This window comes from Biomphalaria glabrata, chromosome 18 (genome assembly GCF_947242115.1).
Source record: "Biomphalaria glabrata chromosome 18, xgBioGlab47.1, whole genome shotgun sequence".
Lineage (NCBI taxonomy): Eukaryota > Metazoa > Mollusca > Gastropoda > Planorbidae > Biomphalaria > Biomphalaria glabrata.
Window position 1 is genome coordinate 22,845,695 of NC_074728.1, and position 18,005 is coordinate 22,863,699.

At 38.4% G+C, this 18,005-nt stretch overlaps 1 protein-coding gene across 1 annotated transcript; it reads left to right on the top strand.

Moving 5' to 3' along the window:
- The first annotated feature begins 4,469 nt into the window (after window positions 1-4,469).
- On the top strand, window positions 4,470-16,081 carry LOC106065474 (uncharacterized). Its single transcript, XM_056016622.1, has 5 exons — window positions 4,470-6,042; window positions 8,968-9,132; window positions 10,213-10,319; window positions 11,536-11,642; window positions 11,864-16,081. The coding sequence occupies exons 1-5, from the start codon at window positions 5,869-5,871 to the stop codon at window positions 14,926-14,928; spliced, it is 3,618 nt and encodes a 1,205-aa protein (XP_055872597.1). The 5' UTR covers window positions 4,470-5,868; the 3' UTR covers window positions 14,929-16,081.
- Window positions 16,082-18,005: the final 1,924 nt, after the last annotated feature.

Genomic DNA, 18,005 nt, shown 5'->3' on the forward strand with positions numbered 1-18,005 from the left:
AAAGACAATGACCAGTATAGTCATACAAATGTCACATTTTCAAGAATATTCAAACAATATCAACAAACAGTGGCCCAGAGAGTCGATAGTGACCTAGATTAGTCAATAATGACCTACGTTGTCGGTGTGTGACCTACTTTACCATGTAAATGCAAGCCAGTAGTACAACAGCAGGACAGCCTTGAAAATTTACCAAAATCAGATGTTAAGATAAGTATCATTCGAAGTTTAAGATAAATATTTATGAATAGGTTACAAATATTTCTGTGGCCAACTTAAAGCTAAGAAATAAATAAAACAATTAAATGAGTAATACACTAAATGTGAAGACAATTTCGTAGAAGAAATACTTTTTTTTTCCTTTTTTATTAAATGGTTTATTCAGATTATACTTTCAAACAAATCTAATACTAATCAAATATCTTCCTCAATGCTAAGCCTGTATCACCACAAGATCTTTGCACATTAAATTAAAATTTAGTTAAAATCCTGGCAGTTAACGTAAGCTTGCTTTTTTCAAAGTTCTACACAGACGAAGGTTGTCAATATTACATTAAGCAGACAGAAACACGATTTTTTCCCTCCATTATTCACACCCTGGCAATCGCTGCTCATATTTGGCAGCTGCACTTTAGTGTTGTTAGGTTGGTCATGTTTCCAGACAGGGCGATACAACAGGATGTTCAGAAGACTTGTCAAAATAGAGAACCTTCTAGAAAGACATGCGTGCTACCTTGAACACTTGTAGAGGGCCCGTTCCATGTTTGGTAAAGCGAAACCTTGTGATGTAATTGAACAATGTTGAACATGGCAACTTCACAAAGCAGACGGACAACTTAATGTAAATGTTTACCGTGTTGCTGCGAGAGGTTATTCTGGAATGTAAAGTTTGGCTCTCTAATTATGTGCATAGACTATTTTGATTAGTCAATAAAGAAACAAGCAATAGAAAAAGAAAATTACTTTTTGAAAAACAAAGCTTATCTAGGGAAGAACCTCTAATTATTGTCATTTTTCTGAATATGGCAAGGTTTAGCTCACCTAATTTGTCATCGAATATGAATAATTGTGCAAAACTTCAACTTGATCCCAGAATGGGAAGTGGGAGAAAAAAAAAAGTGTCAAAACGTAATAAGGGGATTAAATCCATATATACATACACATCTCTCATTAAGTAGCATTATTCCCCTTATTTCGATATTAAACAATATAATTATAATTAATCATCAATAATTTATTAACTAGGTCACAATGAATAAGTGTGCACATTTCAACTTGAATGGGAAAATGGTGAAAAAACGGGTCCAAACTTCTTACCTAACAGACTGACGAACAGACAGACAGAGTTGATATAAGCTTTGTAAAAGAAAGTTAAAGGGAAACTCCGATGGTTTTTCAAATTTGAGTTATTGACATATTTAAATTCTGCGTAAAAAGTTGCAACAGTAAACATTTTACCATTTTGTATTGAAATGCTTAGAAACATTTATATTTAATAAATTAGACAGTAAATTATTGACATCTTCAAAAAAACGGGGTTCTTTGAGATTTTGTTTTTAGGTTAGGCATACGTCACTTCCCTCAATAATACTGAAAGAGAAACTACATTTTTACTAATCGTATCGCTCCATTCTTACAGTAGCTGTTAGGCTGTTAGGCTTAGTGACGGCATAGTCAAGAACTATGGTACAGTTATATATATAGAGAGAGATCTAAAAGCATTAGGATAACCAATTCGATAAAAAGTAACATTTTCATCTAATCACCCTCCATGTCATAAATAGTAAATAGATCGTGTATCTGACTGATTCTAACAAAGTGGTCAGTGTAAGGCTAGTCTAGACTACATGACAAGACAATCCAAGCGATAGTGTTTGTTGTGTGTTGAGTGGTCAGGCGAGAAAATACACACTGCGTGGTTAGTCAAGCATGTAAATCTACTTTCAACACGCATTTTTTTCTTTGCTTACAAGATCCTAGATCTAACTGCATAGACCAAGATATATTTCTTTTAGAGGATGTAAACTTTACTGTATGATCTCCCGTTATACAATAAATCAACAGATTAAATTAATAGGCAAGTGTGACGTCACATAGAAACACGTAAAAATCTGACTGTTTTGGATGCGCAGAAAAAATATGTCAGAAAAACATCAATTACAATGTTATTATTGCAAATTTAAAAAAAATAACAATATATTCATTATCTGCAAATCAAAACACATTATATCAAAAATTGTCAAAACCATCGGAGTTTCCCTTTGAGATAAGACTTTTAAATGGTGAATAAGGTAATTTATTGTATAATATATATTACGACTTTTCTTTAAAAAAAATACACTTACCCAGGTATTAAACTAGTGGTATGTGAACTGGACACTTGGACGCCAGTAAGTCGTTGATGTTTCTGGCTGCTTAGGGCAATCAATTTATGTCTTTATTGTACAAGAGCAGGGATGCCTAACCTTATTAGATCTTCGGGCCTGTTGATTAACATAAACGAATAATAACAAAACTCTAGGTATAAGCTATAGACACCAAATTCAGCTGTTTACTCTTACGCCATCTTGGTTGACCACAACAGTTACAAGGGATGTTACTCCCAAATATCGAGTGGTGCAACCTATATAAAACACACATCAACAGGGCCATTTCAATTTGCAACACTCGTGTCGCGGGCCATTTCAATTTTCAACACTCGTGTCGCGGGCCATTCCAATTTGCAACACTCGTGTCGCGGGCCATTCCAATTTCCAACACTCGTGTAGCGGGCCATTTCAATTTTCAACACTCGTGTCGCGGGCCATTTCAATTTTCAACACTCGTGTCGCGGGCCATTTCAATTTTCAACACTCGAGTCGCGGGCCATTTCAAATTTCCAACACTTGTGTCGGGGGCCATTTCAATTTCCAACACTCGTGTCGCGGGCCATTTCAATTTCCAGCACTCGAGTCGCGGGCCATTTCAATTTCCAACACTCGTGTCGCGGGCCATTCCAATTTCCAACACTCGTGTAGCGGGCCGTTCCAATTTCCAACACTCGTGTCGCGGGACATTTCAATTTCCAACACTCGTGTCGCGGGCCATTTCAATTTCCAACACTTGTGTCGCGGGCCATTTCAATTTCAAAGACTCGTGTCGCGGACCATTTCAATTTTCAACACTCGTGTCGCGGGCCATTCCAATTTGAAACACTCGTGTCGCGGGCCATTTCAATTTCCAACACTCGTGTCGAGGGCCATTTCAATTTCCAACACTCGTGTCGCGGACCATTTCAATTTCCAACACTCGAGTCGCGGGCCATTTCAATTTCCAACACTCGTGTCGAGGGCCATTTCAATTTCCAACACTCGAGTCGCGGGCCATTTCAATTTCCAACACTCGTGTCGCGGGCCATATCAACGAAAGGTTAAAACAATGAAATGACATTGATCTGAAACTATTTGATTAGAGACCCTTAGATCTAGTACTGTCACTGATTGATGGGCTATTTAACGTTTATTTTTGTTTACGCGTCCGAAAATAACTTCATTTCTCAACTTGAAATGTTAGCAACATTGTACCAGCTTGACGACCGACTCATTTTTCTCGTTTCTTATTTGATAAATATTTCCTTCCATCCTGCAATCTCTAGGCGTAGGTTAACAATTTATTTTTTCGGGGCTCATACCAAGAATGCGGCCATATTTGTTTTATGATACCGTTTATATGGTGTTGTTTTATTAAACAGCCACACTTTCTTTTCCATATAGATATGTTTGCACATAATCATGTTTCGCACATTAGTATAGGTTCGTTCAATTTTCATGGTAGGTACAAAATAAATACATAAGTCCCATTTCATAAACGCACAAATATGTTAGATCTAAATGCCTTTGTAACATCCATCTGAGAAAGGATGTGGGGCCCTAACGTGGTCAAAGACACATTTCTCAAAAAAAACTTTTTAGCAGGAGGGGGATTTCCACACATTTTGCTGAAGTTTCGGCAGGCCAATTTGAAATCATGTCGCGGGACACCCCGTATTTTGAACATCACTGCACTAGAGGATTCGACCTATTTAGTAGTAATACATTTCTTTATAAACGATTGTCTTTCTTAAGAGTAATCTTTTTTTTTCTTTAGGAAACCTTAGAATTTGCGCTTTTCAATTTCAGCTTTGTCATCATAGGAATCCTAGGCCACAGGCCTCTTTTTATTTTTATTTCGCATGGTTTTACCAAGTTCTAGAACGGACAATGTGGATAACGGCAATATAACATTTTTTCCTGTTATTTGATGAAGAAGAACATCAAAGTAATAAGGTCTTTCTACATCTGCATAAATAAGTTGATTTTGAATTTCATAAAAAGCAAGATTAAATAGAAATTAGAAGAGAAATGAGTAGATAATGCACGTCAAAAAATGTTTCTGGTTAAGAAACAATGTCTCCATTCTTTTAGTATTCTCCCTTTACATCAAGAAAAAGAAACCCGAGAGTACAGTAATGAGATTCTCCAATACTTATTCTTCTTTAGACATTTAAATGGGGAAGAAAAGGCGGGAAAAGAATGTGGCATCTGAAGATGTGTATTGTAATGTAGTGTAGCAATGAAGTCCATACTTACATTCAGTAAACGGAAAGAAAACACTTTGTATAATTTAGAAATCTATACATTTCTATAAGAATTTAGATGTAAAAGCTGTCATGATACAATGTTGATCTAGTCTAGGAAAACTGATGCGACATTTTACATTACACCGCAATGTTTTGTTTTGTTCTTTAAAAAATGTTATTTCGGTTCAAACCCAGTTCTGATCAGTTTTTTTTTATATTGTGTGTTTATCAGAGAAAAAGTCCTCGCCAGGTTTAGACAGCCTCAAACAAACGCTCTCTTCTGCTGACAAATTTTATTTTCGGTTCCCTGGCATTCTCAAAATGGCTCAATAATCAAGAACCATCACTCGGAAAATACTTCTAGTGCACGGTACCTCAGTGTTTCTTCTTCCAGTTATGGAACCTGTTCTATTTTTTGAACCGACTCATGTTTATCTCCCATTCGAGAACGCCTCCTGCTCTGTTTAAACGTTCCTCCCCCCCCCCCCCACACCCTCTCCTGAGTCCATCTTTACGCAAGAGCTGGACCCTGCTACCTGTCCTGTGTCCACAAAAAGGTGAGTGGACAAACCAAGACCTGGTCCGCTAATATAAAAGCCTGGACATTGGTTGCAAGAGATCAGACCTGTTGATTTCACGGAACAAGAAGAAGGACGATTGTTAGCGTGAGATCGCATTGAGGCTACAACTCTTGGATACAGCATTTTTCTAAAGTGTTTTTGCTCTTCAGCGACAACTTACAGATAGTCCACCACATAGACGTGACTTATCCACGTTGCTTTTCATCTTCATCAAAGGCTTGCAACAACCTGCATTACAATCTCCGCATATTATTTCATATTTTGTTTAGAATTAAGGGCATTATAACAAGTGCATAACTCTTTATACAATGTATATTGTATAGGTATAATAGCTTTGTGCCCACGGAGACAATATACAAATAGTATAGCTTTGTGCCCACGGAGACAATATACAAATAGTATAGCTTTGTGCCCACGGAGACAATATACAAATAGTATAAAGACAATTTCAGATTCTTCTAATTAGGATTTCGTAATTTGTCGACTAAATATCTTTCACCGTTGTGTCATATTATAAATACTTTTTCCATTCATAATATACTCTTCGCTTGGATACTAAGTGTTCGATCACCTTGAATATCAGTGTTCGATCACCCTATATAAAATAGTGTTCGATCTTCTTGTTCTTATAATAGCGTTAAGTCTGAAGACTTTCTTTGAAGTAGAAGCAGCTCTGCCGAACATTCGAAGATGTTGATGTTCCTGGCATCCAGTATTTTGGTGACCGCGTGGATGACGTTCCCCTCTGTCGTGCAAGGTCACGGCCGCCTGATGGACCCACCGGCCCGTAACAGCATGTGGAGGCTGGGTTTTCCGAACCCTGTAAACTACAACGATAATGAACTTTACTGTGGCGGCCGTATGGTAAGTAGATATATTATTATTTATAGCTTTTATATAGCGCTCCTTTCATGCTTTTAGCTTTTGGTCCAATCTCATTTGTGGACCAGTATCTAGGAGTTGGTTTCCGTGCTGCCTTTAGGCGCTCAGTAAACACAACTCTGCCCGAGTCAGGTGTCGAACCTCGAGCCCCTTTCTAGGTAGCCAAGTTCAAGCGCACTTAGCCTCTCGACCACGCTTCCCGCAGTTTGATGTCGGCTGTACCTAGATATACAAAACTGATAAGTTACGAAAGATATAAACATCTAAGAAATAGTAAAAGAAAAATAAAAGAAATCAGATGAGTATTTAATTTTGTTTCAATAAATAGGTTTATAACAGAGAACCGTTTAATAAAGTTTAAGAATAGGCTGGTCATTGTGTAGCCATATAGGATTTCTACATTTGTTTATTATTGTTCTTTCTTTTCGGAGGCGAGGTGGCTTAGTGGTTGGGCGCTTGGTTTCCTGTCCTGGGTTTGTGTCTCGGTGAAGGCTGGGATTTGGGATTTAGGGATTTTTTAGGGCGCCCTAAGTCCACCCAACTGTAATGGGTACTTAAATTTAGTTGGGTTGGTCGTTGTGCTGGCCACATGACACCCTGCTCTTTGAACGTTGGCCATAGAGACAGATGACATTAGCATCATCGGCCCCAAGGATCGCGAGGTCTCAATGGGACACTGTTTTACTTTTTACAATCTTGTTTATTTAAGATAGATATATATATTCTTTCAGATTAATTTTATGTTATAAAATGTTAAGTTAGAAATAGAATATATCCGTTTTTTTTATTTAATTGTAGTTCCACCCAAAATAAGATATATTTTTTTTAGTTTAAGTAACTATTTTTAATGTTTTGAAAGTTGTAAATAGGTTTGTGCATAGTTTTAAAGAAAAAAAACATTTCTCTCTACAATTTTCGTTAGCAATAGGAATTATCATAAGGGATTACGTACGTTCTCGACAAAAAGCTCATTACAAGTATGAATTAATTGTATGACTCTGGCAGTTGCAATACGTATAACCATTTATTGAACTTTCAGATAGGGTTTAACAAAAACAATCTGGCAAAATATGTAGATAATCTAGCGTATAAGACAATGCTGCACATCTTCGCTTGGTTAATGCGAGACCTTGTGTTAACTCTTTCTCTCCGCAATTATTTACCACATTCTGCTGGAATCAACGCTGGCATCTTCAGTTATGAGAGAAAGCGTTAACGCACTTAAGCCTATGCTGTGTGCTGGCCACACAGCCATCGGTAACATGGTATCATAATATCCGCATCCAATTTATAACTAATTATGAACTTTTACTTAATTTTTTGTATAATTAGGCTTACTAATGTTTCCTTTATAGTGATGTGTCGTATAACTTTTCTTTTTTCAAACTAAAAATGAGTAGAATTCCGATAAACTTTTCTCTCGTCCATCGTGCTCAGCAAAGCTCCAACACCTTCTCCCTCCTGCGTATAAGCCTTACAGTCAGCGGGCCGCAGTGTCATATCACATTCCACAAACAAAAAACACCCCCGCAGGACCTGACCAAACACAGGTCTGACAGACTGTTGGGGAGGTTTCCCGAAAGTCTTCTCAGACGATAGATAAACATTTGGGGTGTTCATCTCCGTGGATTTAGTTTAAATAAACTTCAAGTGCAGATTTTCTTTTTTGTCCTAAATTAGAGACAAGAGAAGTACTAACTTCTAAAAATAAGCAAATAAATAAACACAATAAATTTGGATATTATGTGAAAGATATACATAAAGATATAAGGACCAAGTCTAGACTTTTAGATACTTGAATAAAGTTTAATGCATAAAGACCACAGTCGAATCGCTGTCTGTAATAAAATATGAACATCACACATTCCTAACACCAACTGACTGATAGAATACATTCTGGATAGAAGACTCTAAAGTAAAGTAGCAATTATATCATAATCTTCAAATACAGAAACTAATAAAATACGCAGAAAGACAAAGATAAAGGCACATTCCTCGTTCCATATGCTAGAAAACATTTGTAAAAATACTCCTTCTTCCCTAGCGCTATTAGAGCATGGAATGGGTTGCCTGAGCTAGCCAGGAAAACCAGTGACTTGGCAGAATTTAAGTCATTGGTTAACAAGCATGACTAGATGAAGGACGTAATCATCTTCTTTTTTTAAAGTAATGTCTGTATTATATAAGATAAGATAAAAGATATATAATATAGTTCGTCCATTGTGGTTCGATGATGACCACTTTTGTCATCCACATGGCTGAGGGCTTTGTGCCTCTTCATGTGGCTGCTGAGACCTATGTCAGCCCGGAATGTTCGGCCGCACACTGGGCAGGTTATTCCTGCTGGAGCTAGTATCATTGGCCTTGATTTTCTTCTTTGGCGCTTTTCTTCTGCCAGTGCTCTTGTCCTCAGCAATTTGTGCGCCTGTTTTTATTGACATAATATTAACACGTATCCCACTACAAAAGAGCGTATAAATATTTAGCGTTGAGACTAACAATATACATAGCTGCATGAGAGTCAAAGGGCCACCACAATGTCTAAATCAAAATTAATTAGTTTAACGACCCATTAGCACAATATTTAAATCCAACGTAATACATTACTCGTTTAAGCTCAATTTTAAAATATTATTGAAATTTAGTTTGCTCTAAAGCGAGTTTTTTCTGTCAAAACTACGGCCCGAGAGCGATATCCTGACGGAGATCCTTTCCGTTGTCAACACAGTTCCGATTTTTCTTTATTCCGGCGATGCTGCTGTAACATATATGTATATTAATATGGCCCTCAATCTAGGAAAAAGTCTCTGGATACTTCATGTACGATTGATAAATAAAGTAATAGATAATACATTTAATTAATTTTTTTGAAAAATCTATTTAATTTCAATAATTGGCGTATTTCAGACTCAGTGGGCTAGGAACAACGGAAAGTGCGGCGTCTGCGGGGACCCCCACCACGCCAAAAGGGAACATGAGGCCGGAGGTAAATACGCCAACGGCATCATCACACGAGAGTACAAGCAAGGGGATGTCATCGATGTTGCCGTTCACGTCACAGCCAACCATAAAGTAAGTTGAGTTACTTCTCTTTGAGCTGCCGATGTTTTCTGACAATTGTCGGTATTGTTTTATTTATCCGCAAACAATTTTCATACACGTGTATAATTATATCACTAAATTTAGAAACCATTTAGGAGAAAAAAATTAAAATTAATTTACAATTATTCATAAAACACTGAACCATAATCTTCATATAAAAAATATAACAAAATACTCAGAAAGACACCACGATATGTGTACTACACGTTTGCCATAAAAAAAATTAGTACAAATGCTCCTTTTTCTATAGTGCTATTAGAGCATGGAATGGGTTGCCAGAGTCAGCCAGGATAACAAATGACTTGGCAGAATTTAATTCATTGTTGAACATGCATGACTAGATTGACCTAGGAACACGCGTAGGTTAATAAGCATTTTTTTTGCATTGATACATGCTTTCTAGGTACAATAAATAATTGTTTAAAGTTTCAACTTGATTCGAGAATGTGTGGGAAGTAAATAAAGTGTTCAATTATCGAAGGGAACGAAACTCTAGCATTTAGCCGTATTTGTGAATACTGAAGGATTTATTTCCCTTGCATAAAAAAAAAATACCATTAATTAATTGACTAGTTAGTAATTCTTTTTTTTTATTCGTGTTTTCTCTATGCCAATAAATAATTATGCAAAGTATCAACTTGATCAGATATTAGGTATGGGAGAAATAGAGTGTACACATGTTTTACCGAGCAGACAGATAGATAGAGAGATAAGACAGAGTGAGTTGATATAAGCTTTGTATAAATAAATATCAACAGGAAAATGTGTGCCTGTCTTTCAACTGCCATTTAACCTAGTCTCTGTAAAGGTCCATATCGAAGAACACCTTTCACATTGCAATTTAAAGCACATGCTGCCAGCCTTTCTTTCCTAACTAATGGCAGGTACCCATTTGAATTGGATAGATGACGTCCCGAAATTTAATATCCCAGTCCTTTTCCCAGTTTGCCAGGATTTGAACCAGAGATCCCATCGGTTTGGAAGTAGATCGCGTTACGACTAGCTTTCGGCCCAATCTCCTATCTTAAAAAGGTAATGTTATCATTGCAGGGTTTCTTCGAGTTTCGTATCTGTCCAGTGGAAGACCCAAAGGTTGAAGTGACCCAGGAATGCCTGGATAAGATCGTGCTGGAGAAAGCAGACGGCAATGGAACAAAGTAAGGATTCTGAACTTTTTTTTCTTCTCCCAATACAATCTTATTAAATTATGACTCTTCAAATGAGATCACATGCTAGAAAATTTATCAGTTAAAATCATTTGCGCGTGACGATATGCTAATAAAATTTCTCACGTTTTAAAAAAATAAATAAAACGTTTTAAAGGCACAGTTTTGGTATTGAAGAAATTGCATAAACATCGCTTGATTATTAATTGATGTGTTATAGTTTTGTAGACCAATACATAATTCTAAATAAAAAAATTTGTTTGTAGTAGAGAATAAGAAAGCACTGCTTGACTTTCTATTGTCTCTCTATCTGACTGTCTCGCCGACTCAGCGTACTCATTGCTTCAGTCTCTCTTTCTCATCTGCCTCTTTGTCTCTGCCTCTCAATGTCTATCTGCTTCACTGCCTTAATGTATCTCTTCCTTACACCATCCATGCCTCTCTACCTCACTGTCTCTTAATGTCACTCTGCCTCACTTTCAATGGTTTTCTGCCTCACTTTCAATGGTTTTCTGCCTCACTTTCAATGGTTTTCTGCCTCACTTTCATTGGTTTTCTGCCTCACTTTCAATGGTTTTCTGCCTCACTTTCAATGGTTTTCTGCCTCACTTTCAATGGTTTTCTGCCTCACTTTCAATGGTTTTCTGCCTCACTTTCATTGGTTTTCTGCCTCACTGCCTCTCAGTGTATCTCTACCTCACTAAACCTATAATTGTTACTATTAATGTCTTTTGGCCTCAATGTCTTCCCACCTCACTTCCTCAATGTTTTCTCGTCTCACTGCCTCATTGTCTTCCTGCCTCATTGTCTTGCAGCCTCAAAGCCTCATTGTCTTCCAGCCTCACAGCCTCGCCTTTCAGTCTCACAGCCTCATTGTCTTCCATCCTTATTGACTCATTGTCTTGCAGCCTCAAAGCCTCATTGTCTTCCAGCCTCAAAGCCTCATTGTCTTCCAGCCTCACAGCCTCATTGTCTTTCAGCCTCACAGCCTCATTGTCTTCCAGCCTTACTGACTCATTGTCTTCCAGCCTCACAGCCTCATTGTCTTCCAGCCTCACAGTCTCATTAACTTCCAGCCTCACTGACTCAATGGCTTCCCTCCTCAATGTCATCCCGCCTCACTGCCTAATTGTCATTCCGGCTCACTGACTTACATTTCTGTCTTAAATCAGGACTTTAAAACATGTTTCATTTATAATTGTTCTAGGTATTTTCTACCCGAAAGTCAATCGAACCAGTTCTTCAACGTGTCACTCAGACTTCCCAGCGACCTGACCTGCAAGCAATGCGTCATCCAGTGGAAATATCGTACAGGTAAACAAACACTTCACGGCAACATTTACATTATCCGGAACACAATGTCGCCTAAATATTTAAAAGTTTTCTTTTTAAATGTTGTCTCCATTTCAACTTTCAACCTGTTTAGATTTTGATATACTAGGCAGACAAAAAAAAAATCTCAACACAAACACCTAAAAAAATACTTTGTTGGCATCAATAAGTTATAATCTATCAGAAATGTTTTGTCTTTTCAGGAAATACTTGGGACAAAGATGAAACTGGAAAATTCTGTGTTGGCTGCGGCCCTCAGGAAGAGTTTTACAACTGCGCGGACGTTACGATTCACGGCCAAAGTGTACCAAACAGCAATCGAAATACCAAGCAGGAAAAACCCATCGGTGAGACCAAGAAGTCTGCGATCCTGTTCAGCAACGACGACTCTGACAAAGGCTACTACAATGTTGTTGCCAAACCGGGAGATTTCAGCGCGCAGAAAGGAAAACTTATGAAGGAAAGCTCCAAATATTCTGTTCTATCCACAGACGGGAACGCGGTGTTTCAGAAGAAGGAAAGCAACCCCACTGAGAACCAGATCATCATTCAGGCTTTAAAGAAGATGAACAGCCCGACTAGCATGTTCAACTCGGAGAGATTCAGCCTTCTTGACACTTTGAGCAAAGGTTGGGGGGCTCCAACAGGACCCTCGTTTGTGCCATACCGTTGGCAGGCTGGCGTTCCGAAACAATCCGAAGCGGACGAGATACGCAGACGATTCGCGTACAACATCGGTGGATCTCAACTTGGTAAAAGTGTCGCCAGAAACCCATCAGATGATATGATTAATAAGAAAGTATACCAAAGGACGTCGCCGCTGACCACAACTAGCCAAGGGTTGAATGAGAACAAGAGCGAAGGAATAGATGAAGCAGATAAAAGCTTCCTTCGAAAATGGAAACTGATGAAGATGAAACACGTTGCCGCACAAGAAGCTTTGAAGAAACCCGGACTGTCACGCTCTCAACCACGACAAAGCAATGACATCAAGACGCAGAAGTTTCAAAAAAATTTACAAAGCATGCGAGAGAACAGCAAGGGACGAAACTCTCCGTCCAACTCCCCCTTCTCCCCAATCAATTGGAATAAGAACAGAAATAGTTCACCGAATGAGCAAGAAACTGTTCGCGCAAAAACGGTGGAAGAGAAATTCCCTGCCCAGCAAACCTCACAGAAAACAATGAAGAAGCGGCTACCATCTTGGTTGGTGACAGCTCTGAAGATTAAAGTCAATGCTGATCAGGAGAAGAGCACAGCCCAATCTGAACAAAACGACTCCTCCCACTTAAACGACTTTGATTTTAGTGACAAAGGCAGCAAAGTGAACGACATTTACAGCAAGAAGTCCCAAGATCTCGACAAAGACAAAGATAGTGCCCTGCAATCATTTGGAGAAAAAGGATTTAAGTCTAAATCTCAGAGAAAAACCGAGAGCAACAGCGTAGCCAGAAGTGAAAAGAGAGAGGACTCTGTTTATTCCAACACTAAATACACCCGAGAGCAACCAATGAACAGTTATCAACAACACGATAAACAGTCCACCATGTCTGAAAACAGCGACGGAAAAAATCCAATGCAGTCCAAAGAAAGGGACAGCAACTTGAACAAAGAAGATACAGAATCTCTGGTACGCTACATCATTGCTACACTTCTCGCACGTAAAAACAAAGCTGGCGATGACGTTGATTCGGAATCTTCGGGGCAAGATTTTTCAGACAAGTCACTTCCAGAAAATGCTGACCAGCCTCAGTTTGGCGATCTAAGTTCTCCATGGTTCACACCGAAATCAAACAGCGGTTCACTCCTGAAGTTGACTCAGAACAAAGAGTCATCGCGCTCAGATAGCTCTGCACGACATCCAGGGTTCATGTCTGCGGTCACAGACTCAAACAAAGTCCAGTCACAGTCATACAACGGTTTCATGTTCGGATCAAACCGTGGTTTCCATCAAGGCTACACCTCTGGATCTGCAAAGCCACAAGAAAGTCGACAGGTAGTTTGGACCAGCAATGACGCTAAGGACAACAGTGCTGCCATGGAAGCTTATAAGATGTCGCTCAACAAGCTCTACGGCAACATGGACACTAAAAGGAATGAGTACAGGCATGACAGCAAACATTCACAATCAGTGGCGTATCAAAGCCCCTTAAGCAACAGGGGCATCATTTCAACCTATCAGGCATCCAGCCAACCGCAGCATTACACTAATTGGGTGAGCTCCGACTCCGTCACCACCGATGGAGATTTGGTCCATGATCCTAATCACATGTGGGCAATTCGAGCTAATAAGAGGCAGTCACACTATCAGCAGCCACCGCAACAGCAACCCGAGGCTCAGCAGCTCGTATGCAAGGCTTTGGTTGCTTTCGGCGGTGGGATGGACAGATGGTGCACAGACAACTGCAATGCGAACTTCTGCCCCAATACGATCTGCGTATGTAAGAGACAGGATCCTGTCCCAATACCTATCCTTTCCAGCTACTCAGCAGACGATAACGTAGTCGAGAAAAACAACGACTGGGAGATGCACATTCCCATGAAGAAAACCCACCCCGTGGCCAGAGCTAGTCACGTGACAAGAGACACGCCTTTTTATAACCCTCTTTTACAGTCCTACGCCACCTCCAGCCAATATAATCCTAACTTTGATCTCACCCAGCGACGAAAACCCCATTCCACTGCCTTTAACGCCTTTCTCACAAACCCTCGATTATCTCCCCTACCTACGCAAGCGCCGTTTGACTCGTACAGCAGATTCAGCTCCAAGACAATGTCTGGAAAAGTACCAAGCCGCAGGCAGGGCGAAAGTTCCCGACAGTACGTCCAAATAGACACTTACAGAAACAAAAATTTGGCAGCTCGTGATGACGTGGAGCACATTTTCGGGCAGTCTGCCAATGCTGTTGTTTCTTCAGATTACAACTCTGGAACTCGAAAAGGAAACTGGTATAGCCACAAGAACGTCTACCCTATGGAGGAAGCTTCATCCAGCCTAAACCGCAACGGCAATCTCATAACCCCAGAACGAGTTCCCTTCTCACTTCCCAGCCGCACCGACGTGAGATCCTCGTCGGGGAACTTCGTCGGGAACCAGTTCCCTGATTCCAGCCTCTCCGAACGCGTGGGCGCAGAGGTGTCTCCGATGTCGCAGATGAGGTGCCGAGCTGTGGGCGCCTACAGGGGGCTTGACCACTTCGACGAGTGGTGCGAGTCGACTTGTTTCAGCTCCATGTGCCCCCTGCTGATGTGTGAGTGTGACGATTAACTCCTTAAACTCTGTGATATATTAGCTCCTGAGCTTAAATTAGAAAAAAAAAATGTACTCAATTTAACCCCTACATACATAAATCTTTTTTTTCGAAAGAACATGTAATTGTAACGAACTGTAAAATAATGCATTGAGTTATACATTCTTATTTATGATTGGACCAATTTAATGGTCATTATGATAAAAATATCTGAACATTTACCACTGAAAACAAATGCAAAGTGGTTAAGCATAATACGAAGAGAAAAGATCTTGCATTCTTTGGAACTGAATTATCTTAAAGTTTTAAGTCAAAGAGGATGTTTCAAATTGTTTTACAAAACAATCAGTCTCCAAAAAAGCTAAGAAAGTGTCAGTTGTAAAGACTATGAATATAAAACTAGACTAAAAGATTTCTTTGTAAAATTACATGTATTGAAATTGACTACGAGATTCAATATTATATCGATAGTTTAAAATGCATTAAACTGTTTCTCAAGCCTGTATATAGCATGCAGAATAAAAAAAAAATAAGGATAGGTTTCTTTGATGTAATGATTCACAGCTATAAGAAACTAACGTTGAAAAATTCCGAATGGACTTAGTAACTAACATATCATAAATATATTTATACATGTTTTTTGTCTGTTATATTTCTAACATTTAATATTTATACGATATTGCTGTTTGTTCGATATGTGAATGTATACAATGGTTATATGTGTAACGTGTATGTTTGGGCACTAGTATGATTCTTCTTCGTTATTGTCCATCATTAACGTTCAGACAGAATATGTCCATAGGTCTGATTAATAGGTTTATAGTTGGTCTGAGAATAAAACATATGTCAGATCTAGCAGATGACAATAATTCTCATACCATGCATACCAGTGTTGCCCAACCCAATTCGACCTGCGGGCCCTATAGTTGGTGTAAATCCATTTTCACCTTTTTTTTTAAGTGTCAATTTTTATACACTTTGTGCCGATGTTTAGGCGGTCCGGATGGACCACATCGCGGGCAGGATCTGGCCCTCAGGCCGTATTTTGGACATTACTACTGTATAGCATCGACTTTATCAATGTATTGTCTACCATTGTTACACTCAAAAGTAACATGTACATGTGCCATATTGATTTCTTATGTAAGATAGACTCCCCATCTCTTCCCCCCCCCCCCCCCCCCGCCAACTGTCATCAGAGAATTCTTCATCGGGAGCCTTTCCCGCCTTCCTCAAAAATTCAAACGTCATAAAAATTTTTTTCACTTCTGCTCGAAATTGGAAATTATCTCCCTTCGCACTTTTACTTATAAATAGCACGAATCTAAAGAAAAATATATATTTCGCTTACAATAAATTCAAGGAAGTTTTTTTGTCATAAGCTTGTAGGTCACAGTGGGGTCTTTGTATCCACCTAGAATACTCAACTCCATCTTTCAACTCAAAGACGATAACCTTGTTTTGAAATCTTGTTTTGATTTTCTAACATTTTAGTTTTTCTAAATTCCCATTGTATGTTTGTTAATCCACATTGAATTTTGTGTAACAATTCAAAAACGAAATTGAACAGCGGTTACAATTGTTACAATATATAATACTTTTTTTTTTTACATGTTACGATGTTTGATGTACATACATGCATTTTTATACTATTTGTATTATATTTTTGACCTTTTCTTAAACATCACGGATGTTCATGATTATTTATAGAACTTGCCTGTATAAATTCAAAGCTTTTTTGTACCCGTTTTTCACACAGTTGAACATTGTTTTTCTACTTTCCTTATCACCTAGACGATTTGTTATTTTGTATGCAATAAAATGCGATTCATAAATGAAACAATTAATTGTTCCTTCTTTGTTTGTCGGTGCTGTTTTTGTAGAAACTGCAGTGTTTGATATTTTGATAGGTGGCGGAAATGCTATAAATAGCTAGCTTGTTGGTGTGTCTGGGATACACCATAAAGTGTTGATAAGCTTTTAAAAAAAAAAGTTACGATCTCTTTTTGAACATTTAAAATCGACTTAGCAACAATTAAATTTTTCTATACAGCGACCATCTGCAGTCTAATTAACTTTGTCATCACCTGCTTTTATGGTAATACTTCACTGGCACAAAGACATAGACTAAATAGACTAATTAACAAGATTACAAAGAGAGTTTGTGTTACACAAACTCAGAGGCGGCCCCCGTCGAAGTCGGATTCCTGTCGGATCTGCATATTCGCAAATAATATTCAAGAGGTGATTTAATTTTGATGTAAAATGTTTTACACGTTTCGGATGTTCCTTCAGAGTTGAAGATAATTACTTCCTAGTCCAAACCTCCCGCAGGACGACGGGGGATGGGAGCGGGCAGGGTTTGAACCCTGGGCCATCCATAAATCTGAACGACAGTCCAGCGCGCAAACCGCACGACCAGGCAGCCATCCGATGGTCAAAAGTAATAATGTTTCAAAGATTCATTTGCCGTAAATTTAAATTTAAATTTAATAAAAAAATAGTAGATTAGTTTTAGTATATTAAAACATTACAATATTGATCAAAACGTTTGGAAATGAAAATCTACACTTTTTTTTACACTTTAAGTTTAGAAATTGAAATTCTACATCTTAATCTAGTCTATTTTAGTCTAAACTAGATCTAGAAATTCTAGATCTAGACTCTAAAATAATTTTAATTAGAATATAAATCCAGATCTAGATATACTGTAATAAAAATCTAGATCTAGTTTAAAAAATCTAGATTAGATCTAAATCAAGATATCATTCCTTTTTTAAACGCGAGTCACATAACGAGGCTTAATAAACATTACTATACCGAGTTCTTTTTTCATTTCATTTGAAGAATTAATTCCATATAACCAGGGGCGTAACTAGGGATTTGGGGGCCCGGGGGGATTGACCTCTTTGGGGGCCCCTTGCATTTTGACATTCGACATATGACATGGAATAATGTACGCAAAAATATATAAGCCCCAAATCAAATTGGTTCAGTATATCAGTAAACTAAACAAAAAGTAATCAAGACTCTTGTAATGAATAATACCTTTGTTTATTAGTTAAATAATGCACAAGTGACAAATCTCAATTGA

Bases quoted from the DNA above. Each gene is read 5' to 3' on its own strand.
- LOC106065474 (XM_056016622.1), top strand. From the start codon at position 5,869: ATGTTGATGTTCCTGGCATCCAGTATTTTGGTGACCGCGTGGATGACG. The intron at 9,133-10,212 runs GTAAGTTGAGTT...TTATCATTGCAG, and splicing joins ACGTCACAGCCAACCATAAA to GGTTTCTTCGAGTTTCGTAT. The intron at 10,320-11,535 runs GTAAGGATTCTG...TAATTGTTCTAG, and splicing joins GCAGACGGCAATGGAACAAA to GTATTTTCTACCCGAAAGTC.